This window comes from Myotis lucifugus, unplaced genomic scaffold (genome assembly GCF_000147115.1).
Source record: "Myotis lucifugus unplaced genomic scaffold, Myoluc2.0 scaffold_100, whole genome shotgun sequence".
Taxonomy (NCBI): Eukaryota; Metazoa; Chordata; class Mammalia; order Chiroptera; family Vespertilionidae; genus Myotis; species Myotis lucifugus.
In genome coordinates, this window is record NW_005871148.1 from 292,337 (window position 1) to 311,088 (window position 18,752).

The following is an 18,752-nucleotide window of genomic DNA, read 5'->3' on the forward strand; positions in this document are numbered from 1 at the left end:
AAGAGACAGTTTTCCGCCGGACACCCCGAAAGGAGCCGCAGGGCCCGGAGAGCGCTTACACCCCCGGCCTCCGAGACCCCGGTCCTCCGACATCTCCTTAGACTCGACTCCCCGGAGGCCGGAGGCGGAGGCGCCCGCGAGAGCTGGACCCCCCAGCTCAGGGAGAAGAGAGGCGATTCCCACCGTGGTCGCGCCTTTGCGCCGAGCTCCTCCGTGCGCTTCAGAGGTAGCTGGACGGTGGCGGCCCCCTTTACCCGGGTGAATGGCTCGAGAGTAGAGAGCAGGCCGCTTCTTTCCGGCTGCTCGCCCGCCCAGACGGGCAGGGACGGCGTCGGGTGCCCGAGCGGGGGGGCGGCGGGAATCCGGATCCGGTCCCCGGGGACGGTGCGGCCGCTGCTCTCCGGGGCCGGCGGCGGCTGCGTGGCGTCCGGGTCCCCGCCGGGTTGCGGAGGCGGGGGGAACGGGCTGGGGGGAGGCGGGAGGAGGAGACTGCGGCGCGTGCCGCTTCCGCGGCCGCGCGCGCCCTTTACCCGCCCTTCCTCCTCCCCCGCCCTCCAGCCTGGGGCCTCCCCCGGGCGGGCGCTGGGGGAGGAGGAGTTCTTCCTTGGGCCTGGGTGGGGGAAGGAGGCGGGCGCTAGCTGCACGCGGGAGCTGGGAGCTGCGAGCAGTCTCTCGCGTGGGCAGGGGAGGGCGCACGCCGCTGAGCCTGGCTGCAAGGGCTGGGGGTGGGGGTACGGGGAAGAGGAGGGGAGTCCTCGCACACCCACCTACCCATCACATCGGCTAGGGTCCGGAGGGTCTCGCTGAGAGTGGGGACGTTTGCCCCCCTCCCCTCTGGGGGAGGGAGGAATAGGAACTCCGTCCACCTCTCTGCCCGCCTGAGTAGAGGCTGATCTCTCTTCTAAAGGGTGAGGTGGCTCTGAACCCGGATTGCCCGGCCAGCGTGACCGAGGAGGCGGCTGGAGGTGGCTGGGCTGGACGGCTGGAGAATGAACGGAGAAGCAGACTGCCCCACAGACCTGGAAATGGCCGCCCCCAAAGGCCAAGGTAGGAGCCCCCATCCTTAGTCCTCTTGAACTTAAATCCTCTTTCCCCACATGGCTGTCTCCAGGGCCCACTCCCCTTCTGCGGGGTTTCTCCACTCTGCATTCTCTGAGTTGAGATAAGGGAAGGGTGTCTGTAAGAGTCAAGCGTCCCTCACTGAGTCAAGGGTGGCTCAGTCTGAATTATTAAGCCCTGTATTTTTCACACTCCATATTCCCCCTCCCCCTCGCGTGACAGGGAGAGAAGGAGGCCCCTGTAAGCCTGCCTTCTGGGGTTCCCAGTCAGCCCGGGATGTGTCCACCCCCAGGAATGGGAGGAAGGCTGAGGAATGTGGAGGCAGGGGGAGAAGACAGGGGTTGGGAAGGATTCTCAGGGTTTTTTATTACTAAGAGGACGAGTTTCTTGGTGAGGTACTCGGAAAGGGTGTGTGGATGGTTTGAGACCCTACACCCAGGGAGTTATTTTTATCACTAGCGCCTACCCCAACCAGTAGGGCTCCAGTGTGTGTGGGGGTGGGGGTAAGGTGGAGCTGAGCATCTGGCCAGGCTTGTGGGCCATGGAGAGGAGAGGGACTATGGGTTTATGTGACCTGCCCTACAGAAACCCAGGCCCAGGTTACCAGATGTCAATGCAAATGAGGAGCCTTGGATAGCTGTTCTCCCGGCTCACCCTCTAGGGGAGGCCTCACTGCAGCTGCATTTCAGTGACTGGCCCAGACCCCTTTGATGCCCACATGGGAGTTAGGCTGAGAAGACAACTCAGAATTCGGATGCGGTGCGTGGGAGTCCTCCCTGGAGCAGGGCCCTGAGAGCCTTTGCCCACCTTCCTGCCTGCCTTGCATTAAAGCTTTCCTTTATGGAAACAAAATTACCATTTCCATTCAGTTTTTCTTACTTGCCCCAAATTCTCCTTAGATCTTCCTTCAGAGGCCAAGAGGGAGGGGGGATGATGGGATACCCATTTCTCTAATGTTCGTTTCCAGCTGTGCTGGCGAGAAACATTGCATTGGGTCTCCTTACTACCCACATCCCATCACTTAGGGTGTCTGCCGAGAATTTGGACTTGAACTTGGCGACACATTTGGAAATGTTGCCTCTTGCTTCCCTCCCCTCTCTGATAAGCTATCTGTTTTCCCACAGGGCCCCAATCACAGTAGCTTCATTTCCTCCTTCCCTACAATAAATAGTACCTTGTGGCACTCAGTTCTGGCTTTCTAGGTATGACACTGTCTGGATGGGCATCCCTGCTCTAATTCATATGGCCACAGTTTCTCCTTAGGGCTAGGCCGTGTTTTGTCTGTCTTCAGACGGGAAGTAACCAGGGACTAGGAAGCTCTGGGGAGGAAGAGTTGAGCACACAGGGACTGGGGAATTGATGGGAGGGATAGCATGAGCCGTCATGATCACCTTTCTTACCCCTCTCCAGACCACTGGTCTCAGGAAGACATGCTGACTTTGCTAGAATGCATGAAGAACAACCTTCCATCCAATGACAGTTCCAAGTTCAAAACCACTGAGTCGCATATGGACTGGGAAAAAGTAGCATTTAAAGACTTTTCTGGAGACATGTGCAAGCTCAAATGGGTGGAGATTTCTAATGAGGTAACTGATCCCCGCCCCCCGCTTCCTGACACACAGGAGCACACATCTATAGGGACCCCTGCCTTAACTTTCCTGGTGTGGGAGATGAAACAGAAGTCTATAAACAGGAAGGCAAGAGACCGGGTGCATTTTGGGAGGTGGTACAGTCGACAGCACTGGCCTAGAGTTCTCAGTTCTGCCAGTTTCTAGCTTTGTGGCCTTGAATACTTACCCTCTCGGAGCTTCTGTTTCCTGAGCTTTCTGGGGGTTGAAGGGGGTGCTGGCATAGACAACCACATTGATGTCATGTAGTCACCTTGTTGCTGTCCTTTGGTGTGTCTCACTGCCTGGGCCTCTGCAGTAGGCATGAGCCAGTGCCCGGTGTCTGCCTTGATGTCAGGAGCCACCTGAGTTGTGACTGTTGGCCTCTGCCCCTCCTCTTTTGATAAGTTTAGTCTAATGGAAAGTAGAGGAAACCGGTTGGAAAATGGGCGTATGCTACTGGGCAGTGTCTCCTCTTCTGAACTTCCCCTTCCACTCACCTCCCTTCTTCTTCCAGGTGAGAAAGTTCCGTACATTGACAGAACTGATCCTCGACGCTCAGGAACATGTTAAAAATCCTTACAAAGGCAAAAAACTCAAGGTGAGTTTCCAGGAGGAGGAGCACAAGGGGTAGGAGAGGCATGGTCCAAAGAATGGATGGTGTCTGACCTTCACTGTGTCCTTATCCCTCGTTTCAGAAACACCCAGACTTCCCAAAGAAGCCCCTGACCCCTTATTTCCGCTTCTTCATGGAAAAGCGGGCCAAATACGCTAAACTTCACCCTGAGATGAGCAACCTGGACCTGACCAAGATTCTGTCCAAGAAATACAAGGAACTGCCCGAGAAGAAGAAGGTGGGGGGAGGGGGGCCAAGGTGGCTGGGAGGGAAAAGGCTGGGAGCAGCTGGTGTGTGGGTCAGCTGCCAGGGTTGGGGGGGTTGGGGGGGGGGGACGACACTCAGACAAAGGGACTTGGTATCAGGGATGTGAGTAGGTCAGCAGAGCAGAGTAGGGTCTTGGGCAGCCGCACCTGATCACCCACTTCCCGGCCCTCACACCATAAATTACAGGCACTGTCACGGGTGTAGCCCAGGCTGAGCTAGGTGCTGGGACCAGCCACAGTCCAGTGTTCTTTTACACAGCAGTTCTTCGCCCTCTGACATGTCCTGACATGGTCTCATTTGATGCTGGCAGTATCCTCATAAAGGCAACCCCAGAAGAACAGGTTATCCGATTTTGTGAGCAAGGAACTGGGGTGCCGGAGGGTATCATGTCCCAGGTCACTAAAGTAATGATGCTAGAGCAGGACTTGGGTTTAGTGCTCCAGACCCCCTGCCTAGTGCTCCTCTCATTGCCACATCATGTGTTAGGTGGGTTTCCTTCCCATGCACACATGTTTGCCCAAGGATACACATGGTCTCTGGTGGCCTCATGCTATACCAGACCATTGGAGGCTGTCAACCTGGAGCAGAGGTTGCCCTAGCCTCCCAGGCAGAGATCGATGGTCAAGTACAGTGAGATCAATAGTCCCTCAAAGAGATAGGCAGCAAAGCACTGGAGGATCCTGCAGCGGGGACATGAGTGAGATGGGGTAGGGAGAGAGGGACCCAAAGAAGAGACGCTAGACGGCCAAGATGGAGCCAGAGAGGTGATGAGGGGCATCCGAGTTGTCTACAACCAGCTCTCAGGAGGTGGCACTGGCCATTGCACTGTGAGTAGCCCTTTGCCTGGGTTGTGCACCCTGGCTGCAGGCTCTCATGCCCTTGGTTCTGGACTCCAAAAAGGAGCGAATTTGGCTGGATAAAACCAGCTGTCTTCAACTGCTGCCTGAGATGAGCAGGAGCCTGAATTGCTGGAGCTGTTGACCCTTTGATGGGGATATTGAAGAGCTAACTATACAAACGACACTCATGGGATGGGAGGAAGAGACAGAGGGTCTGAGGACCAGGGAGGGGCAGGAGAAACTGTGATAGAGCGGATAGTGTGCTGGCCGAGGGGCCGTGAGACTTGGGCCTGTTCTGGCTCCCACTGAATGGCTGTGCGTGCCCTTCGGTAAGTCACTTTTCTTCTCCAGACCTGGTCTTATCTGACGGGTGTGGAGGCCGAGCCTGAGCTCGGTGGTGCCATCCAGCTCGAAAAGCCGCTGTTGTGTGAGGAGGGCTGCGATTGGGGTCAAGCAGGCTGGGCTCTGCTCCCAGTTTTCTGTGGGAGCCCGAGGAAAGTGGGGCTCCCCACACCTGGTGTCTCTCTCTTCCGCGAGAGGCAGGGATTGGGCTCAAACACTGAGCCCCTGGCCCCTTCCAGTGCTGATGATTGTGGATCTAGGCAAGGGGGAGGGAGGGAGGTGAACACTGAACGGGAGCCATGACCGAAGGCAGATCAGGAAGGAAAAAGACATTGGGAAGGAAGCAGGAGTGTGGAGAAGTCGGGAAGAGTCAGGTGATGGTTGGGAAGGAGGACCAGGCTGATGGAAGGGGTGAAGGAGAAAATGGGGACGCCAGATGGCAGAGGAGAAGGCAATGGCTGAGGATGGGAGGAGGATGGGATCAGGATGGTGAAGGGCAGCCAGGGATCCAGAGGTGGTGGGAGGGGGGAAATACCCCAATTCAAGAGACATCTATTAGGATGTGACTTGCATTGCAAGAATTCACTCGGCTCCCTTCAACACACTCCTCTCCTGCCTTGGAAGCAGGACTAACTCTGGTGGGCTAGACCCGTGGTCGGCAAACTGCGGCTCGCGAGCCACATGCGGCTCTTTGGCCCCTTGAGTGTGGCTCTTCCTAAGCCTTAGGAGTACCCTAATTAAGTTAATAACAATGTATCTACCTATATAGTTAAGTTTAAAAAATTTGACTCCCAAAAGAAATTTCAATCGTTGTACTGTTGATACTTGGCTCTGTTGACTAATGAGTTTGCCGACCACTGGGCTAGACAATATCAGTTGCCACAGACATGGGAGGAGGGAGTGATGGAGGCAAGTCCTACACCTCCTGACCACTCATTGTGGGAGCTTTGAGGTGTTGGGGAAAGGTGGAGGGGGAGGTTTGGGGGAGTCCCAGCCCTGTCACTGTTTACTGTGTGACTGGGTGTCATAAACAAAAGGAATAGGATGTGTTCTGGGAGACCCCTGTAAGCTCTCACTAATGTGGGCTATTGTTGAGCCCCGCCCTCCACTGGAAGGCAGGCCAGCATCCCCTGCCAGGCCAGCATCCCCTGCCTGCCCATGCCATCCTCCATTCATCCATGTCACAAACTGGGAGGCAAAACAGCTAGCCAGGAGGGCTCTGTGGCTTTTGTAGCTCAGGCCTTGGGTTGTGGATGACCCCGGTCCCCTCCTCCCCCCAGATGAAGTATATTCAGGACTTCCAGAGGGAGAAACAGGAGTTCGAGCGAAACCTGGCCCGATTCAGGTAAGGCAGTGGAGCCCGGAGAAGGGCCACGGCACTGGGTGTGACAGGACAGGGTAACCCTGACCGGAGCCTCAAGCTTGCCATCCAGGAGGCATGGAAGATGATGGTCCTGTGTAAACCCTGTGGCTCATGCTCAAGGGCAGGGACAGTCAGGCAGCCACTGTCCCCTAGTCTCCAGTTGGTAGTCCTCGGAGCCTTGGTGGGCGGGCAGCTAGCTGGGTCTGCCTTGGCAGGAGCTCCCTCCAAATTGCTGATTGTTGCTCCCCACGCCCTGGCTAGGGAGGATCACCCCGACTTAATCCAGAATGCCAAGAAGTCGGACATCCCCGAGAAGCCCAAAACCCCCCAGCAGCTGTGGTACACCCACGAGAAGAAAGTGTATCTCAAAGTTCGGCCAGATGTGAGTGTCCGGCCAAGGGGTGGGGGCAGAGGGCACATGGCGGTGGCCAGGGGGGGAGCCGCGCCAGGTCGGCTGGGCACGGAGCAGGAGAGGAGGCCCCTCCCCAGGGGTGGGCTGCATGGACAGGGCCTGGGCCAGCTGGCGTGCAAGCGTGTGCGTGCGCGTGTGAGTGAGCCTGTCCCCTTGCACCCAGGCGGGACCCCCGCCTCTCCGCCTTCTCCTCCTGGCCTGTGGGGGACACGCCTGTGACCTCCTGTGGCCCGAGGGGGCGGGGCCTCTGCGCCCCCCACCCCCCTCCCCTCCTCCTGCCCCCGGCTGCCTGCGTGTGTCTGACGGCTTTTGGTTTGCAGGCCACTACGAAGGAGGTGAAGGACTCCCTGGGGAAGCAGTGGTCTCAGCTCTCGGACAAAAAGAGGCTGAAATGGATTCATAAGGCCCTGGAGCAGCGGAAGGAGTACGAGGTTAGGCTTCCGCTGCGCTCCTCCCCATCCGGCTCTTCATGAGCCTCTGCCCTCTGACTCTGTGGCCCCCGCAGTGACTCCGCGGGAGGCAGTCACTCCCCATCCCTCCGTTGAGGGAGGGGCCTTCTGGGCCCCTCACCTCTGCCCCTACCTTCCCCACACCCCCCCTCCCCATGAGATCGCAGGCTAGGGCAGGGCAGGGCACCACTTGTGTGACACAGCACACACACGGCCACCCCCAGCTTTGCTCCCTGCCTCCCCTTCCCAGCGGCTCTCCCCCCCTTCCTGGCCCCCGCTAACCCCACACCCCGTTGCCCTCCGTCCTCCCACCTCACCCTGCAGGAGATTATGCGTGACTATATCCAGAAGCACCCTGAGCTGAACATCAGTGAGGAGGGCATCACCAAGTCCACCCTCACCAAGGCTGAACGCCAGCTCAAGGACAAATTTGATGGGCGACCTACCAAGCCACCTCCGTGAGCACTGCCCTGGGGTGGGCGGGTGAGTGGGCACCTGGGCAGGCAGAGAGCTGCCTGGTGAAGGACCTGGGCCCAGGCTCTGCTGCCCTGGGCCACCCTGTTGCTCACAGGGATGCTCCTCCCTGGCTTTGGTTCTGATAGGAACAGCTACTCGCTGTACTGCGCGGAGCTGATGGCCAACATGAAGGACGTGCCCAGCACAGAGCGCATGGTGCTATGCAGCCAGCAGTGGAAGCTGCTCTCCCAGAAGGAGAAGGATGCCTACCACAAGAAGTGTGACCAGGTGAGCTGCGGCGGGAGCCCCCCTGGAGAGGGAGGATTCCTGGAGATCCTTGGGAGCCTTGAAGCATGAGGTCTGACCCCTTGGGCACCTGCTTCAAAGTTGGTGTGCTGGGTTTAGCCCCTGGACAGACCAACAGATAATGTTGGGCCTTGTGCTTACCATCTATGGAGGGTTCCCAGAGAGCCTGCCCCCAGACTGACCCTGGCTCCCCTTCTTTTCCCAGAAAAAGAAAGATTATGAGGTGGAACTGCTCCGTTTTCTAGAGGTGAGTGGGCGAGGCAGTGTGCAAGACCCGCCGGACAGTTTGGGAGCGGACTGGGAACTGGGCGCACAACCCCATGCCACCTTTTCTCCCTGGACCAGAGCCTGCCAGAGGAGGAAGCAGCAGCGGGTCCTGGGGGGAATTCCCCCACATGTTGAACATCAACAAAGAAAGCAAACCACCAGCCCAGCCTCCAAGAAACCCTCCCAGGAAGGGGGCAAGGTGGGCCGGGAGCACCACTGAGCTGCTGGGAGTGGGGAAGGCAGGCTCCCTGCCAACACTCCCATTGACTCTGACCTTCTTTGCACATCTACAGGGCAGCTCAGAGAAGCCCAAGAGGCCAGTGTCGGCCATGTTCATCTTCTCGGAGGAGAAGCGGCGGCAACTGCAGGAGGAGCGGCCGGAGCTCTCAGAAAGCGAGCTGACGCGCCTGCTGGCCCGCATGTGGAACGACTTATCGGAGAAGAAGAAGGTCAGGCTGGCCAGACCAGAGGGGCTGCCAGGCATCCGAATGTGGGCCGCCTCTCCTCTAGGGCCTGGCCGCACTTCCTCGCCCCTGCCCTGTGCCAGCCACACTTGTGCCTGGGCGCAGATGCTGGGGCTGGGAGCCCAGCGAGCCGGAAGGCGGGAAGCTGTCAGCTGAGGGCTGTTGGCTCCCCGGGGAGCAGCGCTGGTGGGCGGGGCTGAGCCCTCGGCTGGAGATGCCTGCACCGGCCCAGCCGCTGCTGGTCCCGCCCTGGCTGCGGTGGGAACCTTGCACAGCTGGATGGGGAACGAGCGCCCTCTGGGGGTGGCCGCAAGGCTGACGCCCGGTGCCGTCCCTCTGCAGGCCAAATACAAGGCCCGGGAGGCAGCGCTGAAGGCCCAGTCGGAGAGGAAGCCGGCTGGGGAGCGCGAGGAAAGGGGCAAACTGCCGGAGTCGCCCAAGCGAGCCGAGGAGATCTGGCAACAGAGCGTCATCGGGGACTACCTGGCCCGCTTCAAGGTAGGAAAGAGGGGCGACCTACCAAGTCCCACGCAGGCGGCCTCCAGTCCCAGGTGACCCCTCCCACAGCTGACACCCCTGTCTGTCCCCAGAATGACCGGGTGAAGGCCTTGAAAGCCATGGAGATGACCTGGAACAACATGGAAAAGAAGGAGAAACTGATGTGGATTAAGAAGGCGGCCGAAGACCAAAAGCGCTACGAGGTGGGGAGGGGCTGCTGGTTAGAGAAGTGCAGTGGGGTGGGGTGGAGCTGGGGCCACCACCCTCCACTTGAAATTTGGGGGCCCCCTGGCTGGTGTGCAGCTTTCTTCGCTGCTTGGGGCTGGGAGCCCAAAATCCCAGCCTTGGTGTGTGACCCAGAGCAGGTCTCTTAACTTCCTTCTCTGAGCCTCAGTCGCACATCAGTAAAAGGGACCTGGCACTGGCAGTCACACGGGTGCAGTTATGGCAGCACTTTCGAGCCGCCGTGCCCACCTCAGGTGTGAATTGTTAGGAAGTTGCTCCCTGGCTGTGCCTCAGTTTCTCCTTCCTGGCACACAAAAGGAGTCAGCTGGGATAAGAGACAGAAACATGGTGGTGGTGGGGATGGGATGACTGTAACCTTCCTGGGTATCCCCACAGAGAGAGCTGAGTGAGATGAGGGCACCCCCAGCTGCTGCAAACTCATCCAAGAAGATGAAGTTCCAGGGAGAACCCAAGAAGCCTCCCATGTGAGTCTGGAGCCCCCCCTGGAGGTGCGGAGGGCCAGAGCTGGAGAGCTTCTTGGATGGTATTCTGACCCTCCCTGCACCACCCCCACTTCTCAGGAACGGTTACCAGAAGTTCTCCCAGGAGCTGCTGTCCAACGGGGAGCTGAACCACCTGCCACTGAAGGAGCGCATGGTGGAGATTGGCAGCCGCTGGCAGCGCATCTCCCAGAGCCAGAAGGAGCACTACAAAAAGCTGGCTGAGGAGCAGCAGAAGCAGTACAAAGTGCACCTGGACCTCTGGGTCAAGGTGAGAGGGCAGGGGACCCTGGGAAGAGGGAGGCATCATGCTGGCTGGTCTGCATTCATGATTTTATTCGGGGTCCTACAAGGCAATGATTGCTATCAAAGATAAGAAAACCAAGGTTCAGAGAGGTTAAGTAACTTACCCAAGATCACACAGCTAGCTAGTAAGAAAAATCTAAATCAGACTGCCTTTTCCTTCCCATCTGGAACCAGGGGACCGCTCCTCGATTCTGGCTTGGCCCCCTCTCTGTGCCTTGGTTTAGCAGTCAGGTCTGTAAAGTGGAGTCACTTATGGCCAAGGACCCAGGGAAGTAGCAGGGTTTAGGTTTCAAGAAGTTTGGTGAGCCCCAGACTGCCTTGTCAGTGGCTCCAGGTTTGGTATTGGGGTGGGAGTGATGATGCCAGGCTCTGGGGGGAGGGGGTTGTCATGGGGGACTTGTCTCAATCGAGGAAGGCCCTGACTCTGGAGCTTTCATTCGAGGGGACATGAAAAACAACAGTCTGAACAGCAGTCTTAGGAGAGGGTGCCTAGAAAAGGATTCAGAGCATCTTAAGCAGAAATACTGGAACTTGGTTCTCAGATCCCAGGGGTTTTCTGCAGAGACCCAAGGTACAGGAGATCGGGAAGAGTAATGGTTAGTGGTAAATGCTTGGCCCCACCAGGTGGTGTTCCAGTGCTTACCTCCTCCTTTGTCTCTCCCAGAGTCTGTCTCCCCAAGACCGTGCAGCATATAAAGAGTACATCTCCAATGTAAGTCTGGGAGCAGGAGGGCACTGGGGTAAGGAGTGATTGGGGGTGTCTGGGACTCATGGCTGCTCCCTTTGTCTGTGTCTGCATCCTCTCCTATAGAAACGCAAGAGCATGACCAAGCTGCGAGGCCCGAACCCCAAGTCCAGCCGGACTACCCTACAGTCCAAATCTGTAAGGAACCCCTCTGGCAGGGGGTCGGGGAGGGGGCGGCTGGTCCTCAGCACCTGGCGTGCTGTGGCAGAGACCACTGATGCAACGCCGTCCCCCTTAGGAGTCTGAGGAGGATGAGGATGAAGACGAGGATGAAGAGGACGAGGATGAAGAGGAAGAAGATGATGAGAATGGGGACTCCTCTGAGGATGGCGGGGACTCCTCAGAGTCCAGCAGCGAGGATGAGAGCGAGGACGGGGATGAGGTGGGGTGGATGGACATGGTGGGAAGGGGGGGTGAGGCCCTGCTAGGACGGCCACCCGGTGATGGCATGTTTCTTGCCCCCAGAATGAGGAGGATGATGAGGATGAAGATGATGATGAGGATGATGACGAGGATGAAGACAACGAGTCTGAGGGTAGCAGCTCCAGCTCTTCCTCCTCAGGGGACTCTTCGGACTCGGACTCCAACTGAGGCTCAGCCCCACCTGGAGCTCCCCTCTCCAACTGACCGCCTTTGTTTTCCCCCCTTGTTCTGTCCCCTGCCCTCCCCCACTTTCTTTCTTTCTTTCTTTTTTTAAACAAAATATGGTGGGGGGGGAGGGGCTGGAGGAGCCCAGGCCAGGACTCTGCAGCCTCAGAGACATCAGCCCTGGGGACTCTCCAGGGAGGGCAACCGTCAGACTGAGCCACCACTGGACTGGACCGGCCCACCACTCTTCTGCACTTGCGGTTCTGGCATGGACAATGGACCCGGGAGTGGGGTGGGGGTCCCAAAGAGTTCAGTGAGGCCCTCTAACCTGCAGCCCAACTTAAGGGGGGGTAGAAGCTTGGGGAGGACCCCCTCCCTTTCCAGAGGGGCTTGCTGCCTGGACCCCCTACGTTGGAACTGGAGGCAGGGAATGTGGAGAGAGGAGGGCATGTGCCTGTGAGAAAACAGGCCCTGCCCCATTGCCCTCTCCCCTGCCCCCTGCGGGAAGGAGCTACCTGGACCCACTCTTGGGGGGAGGGGGCAGAGGTGTTTTTTATATATGTGTATATATTTTTTTTTAAGCTCTGAGCTGTCAACGAGACGTTTCCTACCGATCTCGGCTGCCGTCTCTGTTGTCATTTCTCCGGGAGGGAGGGTTTAGGGGGGTAAGTTTGGGACTTTTTAAAACTTGATACGTATGGAAAAGTGAGTGAGTGTGTGTGTGTGTGTGTGCGTGTGTGTGTCCTGTACATAGCATGGGTGTACCTGTGGGTGTGTGCAAAGGCACATGTATATGTGTGTGTGTGTGTAAGAGGGGGGGGAGCCCACATCAGTCCATGAATCTGGTAAAAGGGTTGACAAAGGCCAGGGAGACATCCTGGTGGGAACAGGCTGGGGCGGCCCCTTTCTCACCTCCTCTGCTTTGCCTAATCGCTGATTCAGTGAAAGGGGGGATACTGAAGCGCTCTCTGATGCTTCCTAGCAGCTTCCCTCTGCCAGGGCCATAGGACTCTGAGCTGCTGCTGGCCTCCAGCAGGATGGCAGGGCGGGGGGCAGACCAGCTGAGAATTAAAGCTCGTATTTGGTGGGAAGGGCCTCAAGCCCATCCAAGGGGTCCCTTGGCCACCCTAGGCCCAGGACCTGGGCTTCAAGAGGTGTGTTGCAACCTCTTACTCCTCCTGCCTTCATATCCTCCAGCTCCCCTGCCCCATTTCCTTTGATTTCTCAGGTCTGCTCCATTCCTGCCCCCGCCCCGAGGCCAGGCGCCCCGCCGCCTCCCAAACCCACAGCTGGGGGAGAGGTCTGTAAAAGCTGCCTTTGCAGCTGTCCCTCTAACCCTTCCCAGCTATCCCCCAAATTTGGTACCCTGATTCCTAGATCCTTAATTAGCGAAGCCACCTTGTCTCTGTGGGTTTAATTTTTTTGATTAAATTGTGGCTTTTTTTTTTTTTTTGCAATCATGTCAGTGAGCTATTTAATTGGGGCTCTGTGCTTTTCAACCTTCCCCCCTCTGAATGAAAGCCAAGAAATGGGGGAAGAGTGGGAACTCCACCTAGGAGGTGGGATAGGAAAAGTGGATCCTGCTCCCAAAGGAAGGCAAACAATCTTTGCCTTGGACGTGGTGCTGGGGTTGGGGGAGCTAGGGAGGGACACTTCCCACTCCCACTCCCCCCTTCCTTTGTCCCTATCCTGGAATTAGGCACAGGGCTTCCCAGGTTCTATTTCTTACCAAGAGCCCTTACAGAGAACCCCACTCCCTGTTTGCGTGCCCCTGTGCTGTTGTGTTTTAGTGGAATGTGTTTTCATTTAAAAACAACTTTGGGGCGCTTTTTATTTCCTGTTTTAAAAATTGAAAAATTCTTACAGTACAAACAGGGCTGTGGGGGTGGGGGTGTTGGTGCTGTAAGAGGTCACTCTGAGTGCATTTTGGCACTGGGATGGGATGGCTGGGGTGGGAGGACCCCCACATCCTCGCCCCCCCAATTTTTTTTCTAATATTTAAGGAGTGTTTTTGTAGGTTTTAACAACAACCACAACTTGAATTTGTATCATGGGAGGGGGAGGGAGTGGCTTAGAGGTGTCTGCCTAAGCTAAAGGCCAACTGTGGAAGTTTTGTTTTCCCTTTTTTTGTACAATAAAGTGAAAAAAAAAAAAAGGTTTGACTGCTGTGTGGTCACTGGAATCAATGAAAGTGGGAGGCAGGGTCCAATGTGGGAAGACCCTTGAAGCCAACTTGTTTGCCTCTTTTTCTAGAACCATCTTTCTCGTTCGTGAAAATCCCATAAGCAACCTATCTTCACATTGTTTTGTGCTGCTGTTCCTGTACTTTCTCATTTCAGTTTGTTCACCTTGGGCGGTCAGACCACTAAGGACTGAGAAGAAAAGAAATGAGATTATTTTCTTCCAGAGTGCACTGCCTTGGGAAATTGGGGGGGTCAGGGTTTCACTGTGGTCATGCAAGGGCTTATCACTGGGAGTTGGGGCAACCTTCCCACCTTGAGTCAGCCTCACCCAAGGTTAGGAGTGACTTTGCCAACCCCACCCAGACCTCTGATGGGAAGTGGGCTGGGCCTTGATGACTCGCTCTCTGCCCTTAAGGAAGACAGCCTTCCCTGCACAGGCCTTGTCTGGGTTCCCGGAACCACCGAGGGCTGAAAACCCAGGCCCTGTCTCAGTCCCACGCCCCCCTCTTATTCTTGGCAAAGCTTCTGAGCTCATTGCCCCTCATGGTCTCCTGTTTCCTCACCTCCCACTCACCACTCTCCTGAGGTGACTGAAGTCACTAATATGTTCATTACCTCCAGCAGGTACTTGTCTATCTCTTGACTTGGTCTACTATGCTGGTATCAGCTCTCCGCATTCTATCCCAGGAGTTCTTGTCACTCAATGACCCTCCAATTATCACCCATAGGTAAGCATTCCAAAATGTGGTATCTACAGAATACATTCTCCCAAGCTGCAGACCTGTTCAGACTTCTTTGTATCCTCTGGGCTATCTGGGGAAGTGGGGGTCCTCAAGATATCCCCATCTCACACCTCGACGCAAAATGACCACCAACCATCTAGTTATTCAATCTAGAAACACGGTTTAGCCTTGACTTCTCTCTCCCTCTTTCATTTCCACATTTATTCCTTTTCCCAGACCTACTTCCTGTCTCTCTCTGAAATCTATTTACCCTTCTCCACTGCTGCCATCCTCTACTATTCAAGATCACACCGTTGCTCAACTTCTGCCAAGACTTAAAGTTGATCTTCCTGCTTGCACTCTTGCCCTACACAGTCCATTCTGCACACAGCAACCCAAATTGTCTTTTAAAAACAAATCTGGCCTAGCCGGTGTGGCTCAGTGGTTGAGCATCGACCTATGAGCCAGGAGGTCACAGTTGGATTCCTGGCCAGGGCACATGCCTAGGTTGTGGGCTCAGTCCCCAGTGGGAGGCATGCAGTAGGCAGCCGATCAATGATTATCTCTTAATGATGTTTCTATCTTCCTCTCTGAAACCAATAAAAATATTCTTTTTATAAATTTGATACTAGATGGTGGTTAGAGCGTCTGTCCTCGGACTGAAGTCCATGGGTTCGATTGCAGTGAAGGGCATGTACCTCGGTTGCAGGCTCAATCCCAGGTCCTGGTTGGGGCGGGTGCAGGAGGCAACCAATCAATGTGTATCTCTCACATCAATGTTTTTCTCTCTGTCTCTCCTCCTTTCCACTCTTAAAAATATATACATATATCCTCTGGTGAGGATTAACCAAAAAAAATTATAAATCTGATTATTTCTGTACTTAATAATTTACCATGCCTTACTTACCATAACCATACTAAATGTGGGCCTGCTTTCCTTCTTTCACCCTACTCCTAACCACTCGCAATTATCCAGCCAAGTAATCTCTCTTTTGTTCCTCAAATATGCCTACCACAGGGCCTTTGCACTTGTTCTCTCTGCCCAAAAGCTATGCCTCCAACTCAACAAAAAGCTAGTTTTCTCATTTTTCAGGCCTCAGCTCAAGTGTCACCTCACAAACAGGTCTTCCCTGACCACCCTCTCTAGAGAGGCCTTGTCCTACAGCTCCTTGTTTATGTATTTGTTTATTTTCTATCTCCCCAAGCAGAAGATACTCTTTATCTGCGTGTTCGTTATAGTAGTCCACACCATTGCTCAACTTCTGCCAAGTAAAATTGCCTGGCACACATTTGACACTCAAGAAAGATTTGTTGAATAAGTGAATAAGTGAATAAGTGAATAAGTATGGCTTATATGGCCCTGGGGGATCTGTTGCCCCTGCTGGCCTTTGCCCCAATTCAGCCACACCAGCCACCCATATTACACATACCACACTCTCTTCCCGGGCCTATACACATAACAGTTCCCTCTGCTTAGAATGTTCCTATTTATCTCTCCACCGAGGTTAATTCAGGGCTCCGTTTATTTTATTTTTTAAACTAGAGGCCCAGTGCACAAAATTTGTGCACTTGGGGGGGGTGTCCCTCAGCTCAGCCTGTGCCCTCTCGCAGTCTGGAGCCCTCGGGGGATGTCTGACTGCCAGTGTGGGAAGCGGGCCTAAGCCATCAGCTGGACATCCTTAGCGCTGCTGTGGAGGTGGGAGAGGCTCTTGCCACCAGCGCTGCACTCGCCAGCCGTGAGCCCGGCTTCTGGCTGAGCAGCACTCCCCCTGTGGGAGTGCACTGACCAGCAGGGGGCAGCTCCTGCATTGAGCATCTGCTCCCAGGTGGTCAGTGCGCGTCATAGCAACTGGTCGTTCAGCCTTTGGTCGATTTGCATATTAGCCTTTTATTATATAGGATTATTTTTTAATATTTTAAAAATTGATTTGAGAGAGAGAGGAAGGGAGAGGGAGAGAGATAGAAATATCAACATGCCTCCTGCAAGCCCCTACTGGGGACTGAACCTGAAACCCAAGCATGTGCCCTGACCAGGAATTGAACTGGTGACCTCTTGGTGCATGGGCCGAGGCTCAACCACTGAGCCACACCAGCTGGGCAGGGCTCCATTTAAAAGATCACTCCCTCCAGGGAAGCCTCCAAAATAAAACCTCCATGCCGTTTGTTTCTTCAGCAACCTGGATGCCATCCCACTCAATTTTATTTCTTCCACATCAGGCTTCTGGTAGGCTGTAAATTCCGAGGACAAGTATGTCTCTCTTTAACCCAGGGCCTTACCCAGAGCCTCAGCCAGTGCAGTCCTTAGTGTTTACTGACTGGTGCTAACTGTGGAGACTGGGCATGTGCCCAAAGAAGTCACCACCACAGAGCAGCCCAGGCCGGTGCGGAATGAACAGTACAATCCAGCTGTAAAGGAATTTGGTCTGAGGATGGCCACAGGTGGGTAAGTGATGAAGGATTTAGGCAAACGGAGGAGACGGGAAGGCTTCCTGGGTATGTGTAAATTCCTTGGGCAGGATATACTAGGCATAGTTAGAGAAAGAGCCGCATCATTGGAGTGGATTCATGCTGTGGAGGTCCCTGAAGGCCCGGCCTCACTCCTTTACTCTGCACCCAAGTTCAACCACCTCTGAGAGTCTCCACCAGCTGATGGCATAGGAAGTCCAACATATCCCAAAATGAACTTTGTCATTCTTCTGTATCCTCACATCTCCTCAGCGTTAACCCATCTTGGTTAATGGTGTGTTCAGGTTCTCTCCCCCCTTTACCCCAATCATAATAAAAACCTACTGCTTCTAAGGTTGTATCCAGACTCCACATTCCTGAGTGACCTACTTGACATGCAGGTCTGCTCAAAGGATTCCCCTTGAAAACTCCTTATGGCCTATCCCGTGAAAGCCCACAAACCCCTCAGCACGCCCTTAGTCCTGTGTGATCTGACCTACTCGCCTCCTGCTCTTCCCCACCCATTCCTACGTTCCAGTTGGTCTCCAGATTGAGCCACACTTCTGAAGCTTGGCTTACCTTGGCCGGGTTCATTTCCTACTACAAGCAGTCTTTCCCGACCATCTCTCTTCCATCACTTGATCCCTCATCCTGGCCACCCCTGTTTCCTATGTACATCTCTCTAGTTTTTATCACATGGTTTGGCAATTATTTTCCTACAAGTCTGTCTACACCGCAGATTGTGACTTGGGGGAGTACAATTGTTATATTTCATGTTTGCATCCCAGCACGGATAAGAATTCTTACAGAGCTCCGTAAGAATGACAGTTAAGACTGACCCTGCACTTACACTGAGCTAACTTGTCACTGCACTGGCGTGACAATCCACACAACAACTTAAACCCTGTGACAACAGAGGAAACTGAGGCAACAGAGCCCATTTGCCTAAGCTCATGTGTCAAGGCCACAGATTTAAATTCAGATCTGATTTCTCAAAAAAAAATAATAAATTCAGATCTGATTTCTGGTCTTAACCACTTAGTACAGTCTTCTCTAATAAATGTCTGCTAAAAATGAAAGAGCCAATGATGGTCCCAGAGTATATGCTTTAAGTCTTTCCTCGTTTAATCTCATCATCCGAGGGGAGAGGGCTGTCAGACACCCGTCCCAGGACTCCGGACACGGAGCGTGGCCGAGATGGACGCGCCGGTCTAGAAACCTCCTGCGGCTCGGAGGCTGCGCAAGGCCCTTCGTCCAGAAGGTAAAGGGGGACCGTGAGCGCGGGCGGAGACGGGCACACCCCGGAGACCAGCGCTGGGTCGGGGGAGGGTCGGCCGGTGCCAGGCAGTGTGTCTAGGATGGGGGGGGGGGGGTGTCCAGCGTGGGCTCCGGAAGCAGGAAAGGCGAGCAGGTGTGGGATCTATATTAGGATGAGGGCGGGGAGGACGCGCTGCTCAGAACCGCACAGACCGGCCTCCACCCGCAGGGAGGACCCTCCTTTCAGGTGTCTGCTGGTTCGCAGGCCAGGAGGCAGCTGAGACATCCAGAAACGGGGGGGACGGAGGTTCGGACGAGCGCCTTCAGCTCCACGGCTCCGTTTGCCCTGAGGTGCTAATCGCGCCCCACTTTAACTCTGGCCTCTTCGCAGAAGTGGCTGCACGTTTAAGCGTAAATGCCGGGTGGGGGGGGCAGTTTGAACGGGGGGCGAGCCGGGAGCCCCGAGGGAAGGGCGGGGGAGCCCGGGCCGGAAGGCGTCCCAGGCTCGGCTGGGAGCCGGCGCTCTCTTTAGACGCCACCCGCTGCCCCCGCCCCGGAGCCGGCCGGGACGGCACCAAGTTCCGCCCCCAACGCACCGCGCACCTCACCTTGAACGCCGCCCCACTCACCGCCAACCTATTGGGCCGGCCCGGCCGCGGCGAGACGACGATTGGTCGAGGGGACTCCGGGAGGCCCCGCCCCCGGCCCCGCCCCCGGCCCCATCCGCCGGTACTTTGGCCGGCGGCGTGGCGCCCCTCCTCCCCGCTCGGTCTCCGCCCCCTGGAGCAAATGCTGCCGAGCGGCGGCCGCGGGGCAGATGCACGCGCTCGGGCCCT

At 55.8% G+C, this 18,752-nt stretch overlaps 1 protein-coding gene and 1 long non-coding RNA gene across 2 annotated transcripts in view; one reads left to right on the forward strand and one right to left on the reverse strand.

Moving 5' to 3' along the window:
• Nucleotides 1-11,924, forward strand: part of UBTF (upstream binding transcription factor, RNA polymerase I) — a 13,827-nt gene extending 1,903 nt beyond the window's left edge. The window contains 21 exon segments of the mRNA XM_006092271.3: nt 908-1,047; nt 2,470-2,645; nt 3,184-3,267; nt 3,365-3,520; nt 6,011-6,075; nt 6,355-6,475; nt 6,826-6,936; nt 7,279-7,412; nt 7,557-7,698; nt 7,922-7,963; nt 8,062-8,079; nt 8,081-8,182; nt 8,277-8,432; nt 8,790-8,945; nt 9,038-9,148; nt 9,567-9,655; nt 9,752-9,941; nt 10,641-10,688; nt 10,788-10,859; nt 10,960-11,103; nt 11,187-11,924. Of these exon segments, the coding sequence (XP_006092333.1) occupies nt 990-1,047; nt 2,470-2,645; nt 3,184-3,267; nt 3,365-3,520; nt 6,011-6,075; nt 6,355-6,475; nt 6,826-6,936; nt 7,279-7,412; nt 7,557-7,698; nt 7,922-7,963; nt 8,062-8,079; nt 8,081-8,182; nt 8,277-8,432; nt 8,790-8,945; nt 9,038-9,148; nt 9,567-9,655; nt 9,752-9,941; nt 10,641-10,688; nt 10,788-10,859; nt 10,960-11,103; nt 11,187-11,312 (2,301 nt within the window). The 5' untranslated portion in view covers nt 908-989 and the 3' untranslated portion in view covers nt 11,313-11,924.
• A 5,837-nt stretch (nt 11,925-17,761) lies between these two features.
• On the reverse strand, nt 17,762-18,727 carry LOC106697739. Its single transcript, XR_001348934.2, has 2 exons — nt 18,525-18,727; nt 17,762-18,079 (listed from the first exon to the last, which is right to left on the reverse strand). It is a non-coding gene; the product is annotated as an uncharacterized LOC106697739 (long non-coding RNA).
• Nucleotides 18,728-18,752: the final 25 nt, after the last annotated feature.